This window comes from Phyllostomus hastatus, unplaced genomic scaffold (assembly GCF_019186645.2).
Source record: "Phyllostomus hastatus isolate PE091 unplaced genomic scaffold, TTU_PhHast_1.1 phas_scaffold_387, whole genome shotgun sequence".
Lineage (NCBI taxonomy): Eukaryota > Metazoa > Chordata > Mammalia > Chiroptera > Phyllostomidae > Phyllostomus > Phyllostomus hastatus.
The window spans coordinates 1,444,581-1,453,668 of record NW_025334027.1 but is presented as its reverse complement, the minus strand read 5'-3'; the positions used below and the strand labels follow the sequence as shown (position 1 = coordinate 1,453,668).

General features: G+C 52.3%; 1 protein-coding gene across 1 annotated transcript; it reads left to right on the top strand.

Moving 5' to 3' along the window:
- The first annotated feature begins 741 nt into the window (after window positions 1-741).
- LOC123806578 (proline-rich receptor-like protein kinase PERK2) lies at window positions 742-7,529 on the top strand. The gene is made up of 6 exons (XM_045819780.1): window positions 742-963; window positions 1,194-1,317; window positions 3,137-3,351; window positions 3,991-4,061; window positions 4,324-4,428; window positions 7,355-7,529. Exons 1-6 carry the CDS (start codon window positions 742-744, stop codon window positions 7,527-7,529), a joined length of 912 nt encoding a protein of 303 aa, XP_045675736.1.
- Window positions 7,530-9,088: the final 1,559 nt, after the last annotated feature.

Sequence of the window (9,088 nt, the reverse complement as noted above, 5' to 3'; positions counted from 1 at the left end):
GTCCTCCAAGGGCACACGCTGTGTGAGATCTAAACACTAGCTGTTCTCCACAGTTGTTTACAGTTCGGGCTCACATCGAGTAGCAGTTTCTCTTTGGCCCTTTCTTGACGGAGGAGCTGGCCTGCCTCCCAAGGTCTCACAGTGCTACCTTACAGATGGCCTTCATCCTGGTCCCACAGGATGGGAAGGGGAGCTGGAGCTCGGGAATGGGCTCCTGTTCTCACATACCACACAGGAAGAGGGCACAACGTCCAGGGCTGGAAAAGTTGGACAGAGTGAAGTCCCTCGGCCATTGTCTGGGGGAGAAGCAGGGCTCTGGCTGGAGGACTGGGAGGCTACAGACCATGAGAAGGCGGGTACAGCTGGGATAGGGAGGGCCTGGAGGCCGGGCAAGGGATGAGGGCCTCGAAGAAGCTGGAACGTTCCTGCACTGGCCGTGTTCTCGGTGCGGCCCTAGGCTAGGCCGGGATCAAAGCGCTACCGCACTCCCAGCGCAGTGGCCAGTGGCGTTCGCCCTCCCTGTCGAAGGCAGGAGAGCGCTCCTCCAGGGCCAGGGGCATTGTCACGTGCGGCCGGCTCTCCGGATTGGCTCGTCCGGTGGGGGCGCTGGGGCGGTGGCGTGGCGGCCGTGGGAAACAAACGCCCACTGCCCGAGACCAACGCAAGGGCCTTCGCAGGGGCCCCAATCCCGACAGCCGCTCCGCCCTGCAGGCAGTCTGGCCCGCCCGCAGCGCCACCTGGATGGAGATCCTGGACGAGTTCGACCGCGAGTTCCCTCAGAGTGTGACCTTCTGCCAGCTCATCTCCGAGGAGGACTTCGAGAGGCAGGCGACGACTTACACAGAGCGCGCACTGCGCCGCCTCTTCCGTAGCCTGGACCGCAACCCAGCGCTGGCGGAGAGGGTGGTGCGCAAGAGCAAGCAGGCGGAGTGCGAGCAGCGCGGGCTTCTCTCCTTCCTCTGGGTGCGGCCGCGAGAGCTTCAGGGGAAGGGGTGGGGATGGAAAGGGTCCGTGCAGTCACCTCCGGCATCTGCCCTCTAGGGCGGGATTTGGGGGATGGGGGAGGAGTGACCAGCTGGAGTTGCTGGGCTGGGTCTTCCAGAAGCCTGAGGCCACCCAGCTTAGGGAGTGCGGTGGTGAAGGGGCTCACCGTCCAGCTTCCGCCTGGCCTACCTCTCCGGCTGTTGTCGCAGGCCAAGTTCTTCTGCGCAGTCCAGGGGGAGCTGAACTGTTGCAACAGCATGGGCGCCCAAGAGATGCACCAGCGCCTGCAGCACCTGAAGAGGAGCATCCACCGCGTGCACCTGTACTCCCAGGGTGAGGCTCGGCCCCTGTCTGGCCCAAGTGACCGGCAGACCCGGCCCAGGACCCCATGTCCTGAAATCCTCGTTATGAACATGAACATACACAACACTAGAGGCTAGAGTGAGCACCGACATAGCCATCACTTAGCCTCCACGACTGCCTCCCTCTGGCCGTGCTCTAGACCCCAGTTTGCTTTTTCTGGAGCACTTCAGGGAAATCTTAGACATCACTGTTCCTGACACACTTTAGAATGCTTCTTAATAATAATAATAATAAAAAAACAGTTTCTGACATAATCACAGTGTCAAACCTGATGTAATTGACAACAGTTCCCTAATATTAGCTGATACTTAGTCCACAGTCAGACTTCCCAGGAGGTCCACAGGGGTCTTCCCACACTTGCCCTGTCATGTCAGGGCCCAAGAAGGCCCAACGTTGGTGTGGGTGTCAGGCCTCTTAGGTGCCTTTTCACCAGGGTGACTGTATAATGTGTGTCCACACTGGGGCATTTGTGAGGGTGACATGAAGGGGGCCATACTGTGACCACACAGGGGTGGCAAATGAGGACAAGTGGCTGCTGCTGCTGTGAAGTCCCCTTTGCGGTGGCAGCTCTTCTCCCCTCTGCTGCTATGGTCCTGAAAAATGATATGGTCCTTCGGGGTACCCCACTTTTTGGATCTGTTGTTTTGGTCACTGGTGTGGTTTGTCTCCCTCTGCAGCTATTTCTCGGACAGTTGCTCTAAACCTTGATTAGATTTGGGTTCAGTTCGTTTGATGTGTTGGCATTCAGTGGGAGACTATGCTGGTTGGGGGGGCGGGGCTGCTTTCTTCTACATCCCATTAGGAGGCCCAGCTCCCCTGGGTGTCTCATCTCCCGTGATGCTGAATGTGAGTGCCCTGTGTCACCATTTCGTCTGGCGGCAGGATGCACAGCACGTGTACCTTTTACCACAGCCTCCTGAGGTAGCATTGATGTTATTTATCCTTGTTTTGCAGAAGAGAAAGCAGGCCCAGGGGGCCGAGGTTACACAGTAAGTCACAGGGCCCAGAACTGAGCTCAGGTCTGGGTTGCTCTGGGGTGCAGGCTCTCAGCCTCCAGGACAGTGCTCCCTGGCACTGGTTATCATCATTCCAGATGAGCTGTTCTGATGGGCTGTACGGGGAGCTTGTTAACACCCTCTTTACCGGTAGTATTCAATTTTGTACAGTAAAAATAGTCAGGAAGATCTAACATGGACAGAGGAGAGGGGACAGGTCCCAGGGTCCTTCCCCTCAAAATTCCCTGCTTGAAAGAAGGTGCAAGCCCACCCTCATGCAGGTTTTCTCATAGAAGGGCCCTTTGCACAGCCCTGGGACGGCCCCGGGGCTGGGGATAGTCAGCGGGCTCACTGTCCAGGGCCTGGGCACCCAAGAATGCTGGCAGATGTGAGAGCTTTCCCTGATGCTTGGCGGTGGCGGCAGCAGACCAACCTGCCCAGGCCAAGCCCAGCCCTCCGTGGCCGTGACACTCGATCACTTCCCGTGGAATTCTGCCCTGGAAATCAGACAGCCTGATTGTGGATCCTGCCTGTGCCTGTACAGTCGGAGTTTCCAGTTCTGCTTAAAGATAGAGACAAAAGTACCCTTCCCATGTGGGGCAGTTGTGGGGTCAGTGAGGTGGCGTGTGCTGGCGCCTGTCAACAGTGGCCGTGGACATTGCTGTGTGGTGTGCTTGAGGGGGCTGCCTCCCCTCTGTGTTGGGGAGACTAAATACCCCATGCTGTCGTGTTTGGCTCCCACTCCACCCTGTTCTGGCTGGGGGGAAGGCACTCACTTGCACCTTTTGTCACAGATGCCAAGAAGAAGAAAAGGAAGCCTAAAGTGAAGAAACCGGAACCCATCCTCTTGCGGGACCAGTCAACCTCCCCATGCCTGCCACCAACACCGCTGCCACCTCCGCCGTTGCCACCACCTGCCACCACCACAGCCTCTGCGACAGCCCCACCACCCCCTGTCTACGCTATGCCAAGGGTCTTTGGCCCCTTTCCTCCACTGCCTAGCAAGTCGGTCAGTAGATGCATCATCCCTCCATACAGCCCGGGGAGGGGCAGCCTCTGGCACCCTGCTGGGGACCAGCGGCTCTCCCAGGCTGCAGCAGTGACTCTGAGAACTTTGTTTTTAAGCAGCAGAGCCCCTTTTAAGACTGCAGGCAAAGTCTTGGGTGGAACAGCAATGGATAAAGTGATAAAAGGGGGGCTGCTCTGCTTGAAGAGTTGGGGAGGGCGTTGAAAGCGTAGAGCTCTACCTGCTTAGCCTCAGCCGAGCAAGGCACCAGTAGAACCCTGGGGCTGCCAGGGGACAGGTGGAGAACCACAGGCCCCCTTGTCAGGTCTCTCCCTGGGGGTGTCATTCTCCTGTAGTGTCCTTCCTAACCTCCTGCCCCTCCTGACTCCCACTTACCCTACACGCCCACTCCGGCCAGTCTCCCATCCCCCTGGCTGGGTTAGGACCTTCTCATTTGGCCCCTAGCCTCCATCCCATCCCCTGCCCCCTCCTAATACCGAGCTCAAGATGGGCACAGGGGATGAGCCCGATGTATTTGCTGACTGAATGGAAGTCACATAGTTCTAGAGTCCTTGTACCAGCGATTTTTCTTTCACGGTGAGGCCCCCAAGCCTGTCCTGAGATGTCCTTTATTTCCTGCAGGTGGAGAAGATGGAAGTTTCCAGTTCTGAGATGAAACTAAACTGGACTGGCCTGTCATCAAACCGAAAGAGGTAAAAGGAAGTTATGCGGGCGTGAGGCAAGGGAAAAGGGAGCCTTCTGGGAGCATGCCTGGTGCTCAGCTCAGCGGCCGTTTCCTCCCCGTCCTGTAGTTAATCCTCACCACACCCCCGAGTGGTTATTCTCCTTGTCCAGGGGAGCAGTCTAGGCTCCAAGGTCTGTGTCCCCAGGTCGGAGCGGTACCCTCTGAGACTGGGGAGGCCCCACCTGGGAGGATCCCAGAGCTGACGACCCCCCCTCTGTCCTGTCTTGCAGCCACATGGTTGATCTGACCCCCCTGGTCCTCAACCCTGGGGGCTTCCATTTCTCGTACCTGCCTGGAAACAGTGTGCACAAACTCCATTGCCCTGGCTTCCCCTGGTAAGTGTGCTTCTGAGCCTCCCCAGGGCCAGGCACTGTCCTGGCTCAGCCCGTGCTCCGCCTCTGACCAGCACTGTGGTGGTGTGGCCAAGGGCTGGACTAATGTTCTTTATGATGGTGCCTTCCACTTCCAGGAGGGACCCTTGTGTAGTCAGGAGGGCTGGAAAAGTCACTCCCTAGTGTTTGTTATGGGTCGTCTTTTTTTTTATTTTTGAGTTGTAAGACATGTATATATTGTAGACAGAAGACCTTTATATGATTTGCAAATATCTCCTCCCATTTTGTGGGTTGTCTTTCACTTTCTTGATGGTATCCTTTTAAATACAAGAGTTTAAGGTTTAGTCCTTCTGAAAAGCAATCTGCTGCTTGACTGGTGTGTCTCAGTTGGCTGTTCCAAAAAGCAAAAGGTTGCTGGTTTGATTCCCGGTCAGGGCACACGCCTGGATTGCGGGCTGTACGTTCCGTCCTGGTCATGGTAAGTAGGAGAGGCAACCAATAGCTGTTTTTCTCCCTCTCTTTCTCCTTCCCTTCCCCTCTCTCTCTCTAAAAATTAAAAAAAAATCTGTTAAAATATATCAGGAGCTATAGAAGTTCTCAAATTCTCTGATCTAGTCTTTTCAATCCTGGAAAACAACCCCAAGGAGATGAGTAGGCGGGGAAAGTGATTGTGTATAAAAATGTTTATTTTTTATTTTTATTTTTTTAAGATTTTATTTATTTATTTTTAGAGAGGGAAGGGAAGGAGAAAGAGAGAGAGAGAGAAACATCAATGTGCGGTTGCTGGGAGTCATGGCCTGCAACCCAGGCATGTACCCTGACTGGGAATCGAACCTGTGACAGTTTGGTTCGCAGCCCGCACTCAATCCACTGAGCTACGCCAGCCGGGGCTAAAAATGTTTATAATCAGTTTGATTATGTAGATTCATGAGTTACATCTAAGTGGAAGCACAATGGGCTACCCAATCAGATCGGAAGGAGGTGGGGTGGGGAGGCAGCAAGGTACTGGCCGCTGGGTCACAGACAAGGGGGTGGTCAGCAAACACCATTGCCATGTTGTTACAAAGCAAAATGAAAAAGTCCAGCATTACTTACTGAGCCCCATCAGGTCCTCACAGAGCAGTGGAGCCACACAGCAGGGCTGGGTCCTCATCAGGGCATTTCTGTCAAGATATCTTCTAGCTTTCTCTAGGCACAGTTTTAAAAAGTTGCGATTCAAATAGACAGTGCCTTTTTATTTCTCCTGCCTTTCCCTCGTCACGTGAAGGCCCTGGTGAGTTCTATACTTCTTGACGGTGTTTTGAACACAAGTTCCATTGGTCGTGAAATGAACACCCAGTGCACGTAGGGCCGTCACTTATTCAGCTCCACGGGGAGATATGGAAGGTTCTTCCAGTGTTTCCTAGGTTGCTGCCGGGATGGACATCTTTATGTGTGAAGCCGTTCTGGAACTTCAGATTACATTTCTGAAGTAGAATTGCAAGGGAAAGGGTATGAACAGCCTTCAAAAGGACTACCTTTTTTCAGATTCTAAAACCATATGTAAAAGAATATGCCAAATAGACATTTGAACAGTGCACAAAAAAAGACACCAATCACTCTGATTCCCACCACCAGAAATAACTGCTCTTACTGTATATTTGTCTTTTGGTGTAGGTTTCTTCCGGTGGACACACATGTATGTGTACATACAGTAACTTGTTACATAATTGAGAATATCCTGTCTGGCAGTTTGGTAGCCAGTGCTCGAATATGTTTCCTCCCATGTCATGAAAAATGCCTTTTAAATTTACCAATAATAATAGATGCAAAATACTCCATTGTATGGATGAAACATCATTTATTCAACCATTTTTTAAAGATTTTATTTATTTTTAGAGAGATGAGAAGGGAGGGAGAGAAACGTTGATGGGTGACAGATACATCAACTGGTTGCCTCTTACACACTCCCAACCAGGGACCTAGCCTGCAACCCAGCCATGTGCCCTGACTGGGAATCGAACCGGTGATCCTTTGGTTGACAGGCTGGCGCTCAATCCACTGAGCCACACCAGCCAGGGATACTCAACCATTCTTGCTTCTTGAAATATTTCACTAATGGGGCCAATTTTTTAAAACAAAAACTTTATTTATTTATTTTTAGAGAGAGGGGGAGGGAGGGAGAAAATAGAGGTAGAGAAACATTGATCTGTTGCCTTTCGCACACAGCCCAACTAGGGACCGAACCCACATCCCATGCATGTGTCTGGACTGAGAATTGAACCAGCAACCTTTTGCTTTGCAGGACAAAGCCCCACCAACTGAGCCACACCAGTCCGGGCAATGGAGACAATTTTCAGGCTCTTGTTAGGTATTGATTTCTGGGTGAGTGGTGCTCTCATGAGGCCATCACCAAAAATGGGTTATTGTAAACTAGTTTTTAAAAACATACAAAAGCAGAACATATCCCATGGAGAAAAATTTGCAATACAGGAAAGCATGCATAAAGAATCCCCTGCTGCTAAGAGTCCTGCCTCTGAGTTTCGTGTGTACTGTTCCAACATGCACACACACATTAATTTTTTAACCAAAGCAGGATTATATTGCATGTACCTCTCACCGACTTGCTTTTTTCCATTACTGTGTCATTGGGGTGTCTTTACTTGTTGGGGAATACGGACTCACCTCATTCCTTAAATGACTCTAGAATAGTCCACTGCATGGCTACACTTTGGCTCCTGACAGACATTTAGATGTTTCCAGGTTTTCACAATCACACTGTTGCTACAATGAGCAGCCTGGAACAAACCTTCTTGGGGGAGATTTCTGGGAATGTAAGTGCATCTAGGGCCATCCCACAGCCGAGGGGCAGGCTTGTCATGAGTACCTCTGATGGCCCTGTGTACTGGTGTCCGACATTGTGGACATGTCTTGGCTGTCTTCTGCACAGGACTGCATCCTGTAGTGACCCCCCCAACACCGAGGAGACACCAGCCCCTCCTGTGAAGGCCTCCATTTTCACTCCACCTGTCCTGCTCAAGTTCCAGCCTGTGCCTACATGTAAAGATGACTCAGAGAATGACCCTGGCAGTGCAGAGTCTGTGCCCCAAAAGAAGAGCCCATAACCTCTTCCATACAGACGGTTGCGGAGGTGTGAATAAAGTTCTCTTAGAGGTGCCTTCCTTGTGCTGGGGTCCCTAGGGCTGTGCAATCCCATGGACTCCCTGTAGCCTGAAGAGGTTGTCAGTATAGGGCCATCCTGAGGCCCTGAGGCCCTGAGGCCTGAGCTTGCATATAGCAGGAGGGCAGGGCAGGGCTACTGTGAAGTCCCCTTGCTCGCAATCTAATAGGGGAATCCAGTCCTGTGCACTTTGAAAGAGAAATGAGTGAGGAGAGAGTGCTGCCCCTTGCGTCAGGGACCCTGTGGCCCCTTACTTGACCCCACTGAGCTGTAAGTTTACCTTTTTTTTCTACACCCAGCCCCTAAAAACAAGCCTTATCTGGGTGCAAGTTTACAAACAGTGATCTGTCCCCTCCTTAGAGGAAAATGAGCTGGTGTGTCAGTTTTCAACTTGGCACTTCCCTAAGGAATTTCAAAGATAGTGACTCTAGTTGTCGCCTCACACACTGACTTTAGAATCACACCTGCACGTGAGATGTGAGTCCTCACAAAATACTTGATGACCGCTGGACATTAGCAGATATTCATTGCCACTGTGTATGTCCCACAATTTGCTGTGGACTGGAGATAATAAGCCAAGCAGTTGGGGTCCCTTCCCTTAAGGATCTTACATCCCATCCTTGTGCATGTGTGTGTGTGTGTGTGTGGTAAACCAGTATATAGCTCAAATTAATACAGGATTACAAGATGTGAAAAGCCTTATGGAAGCTGAAATGGAGATGTATGGGGTGGGTGGGTGGGTGGGTGGACAAGGAAGGTGTCTCAGAGGAGGGGACGTTTATATTGAAACCTAGAAATGAGAAGGAGCCAGCCATGAGATGAGATGAGAAAGGCAAGGACATCTAGCTTTGGGTGACTAGGTAGATTGCGGTATGGTGGAGGAGGGTGGAGACTGGGGGCTAGGGGGTGAAGGATGGAGAATTCTGCTTTGAGGAGACACGTTAAACTTGAGATCAGCGGATACCCAAGGAGAGATCAGCAGTCTGGAGCACTGGCAATTTAGTGTTGGGCGTCAAGGTTAAAAGTGGTACTTAGAGCCAGGATCACCCAGTGCTTGAGTGTTGACTGAAATCCAGGGCCCAGGCTGGGACACACGAACGTGATTTGGTCGAGGGAAGGGTGGGTCAGAAGAGACCAGAGGGATCAGTGAGGGCTTTGGACTTTCAGGTTTAGGCCACTCAGAAGAGGGTCCTGGATGCGGTGGGGACCAAATGCGTGGAGAGAATGGGAAGTGAGCGTGTACACAGCGAATATGGACGTCGCTTTGGAGGCATCTGTCACTGAGGGGGAGCAGAGATGGGGCAGAGACTGGTGGGACTTTAGGTTCCCGGCATACTATGTAAAAGACCTGAGAACACAGGTCAAAGCAGCACGGGTTTGAGTAGGATGACACTGAGTCGGGGCTGGGCGTGTAGGCGAGGCGCTCAGGTGAAGACGGGGCTACCAGGAGGAGGCAGCTCAGCTCCGACCAAATCCGATCCCAATGGAGAACTCCGTGCCGAG

Bases quoted from the DNA above. Each gene is read 5' to 3' on its own strand.
- LOC123806578 (XM_045819780.1), top strand. From the start codon at position 742: ATGGAGATCCTGGACGAGTTCGACCGCGAGTTCCCTCAGAGTGTGACC. The intron at 964-1,193 runs GTGCGGCCGCGA...CTGTTGTCGCAG, and splicing joins GGCTTCTCTCCTTCCTCTGG to GCCAAGTTCTTCTGCGCAGT. The intron at 1,318-3,136 runs GTGAGGCTCGGC...CTTTTGTCACAG, and splicing joins CGTGCACCTGTACTCCCAGG to ATGCCAAGAAGAAGAAAAGG.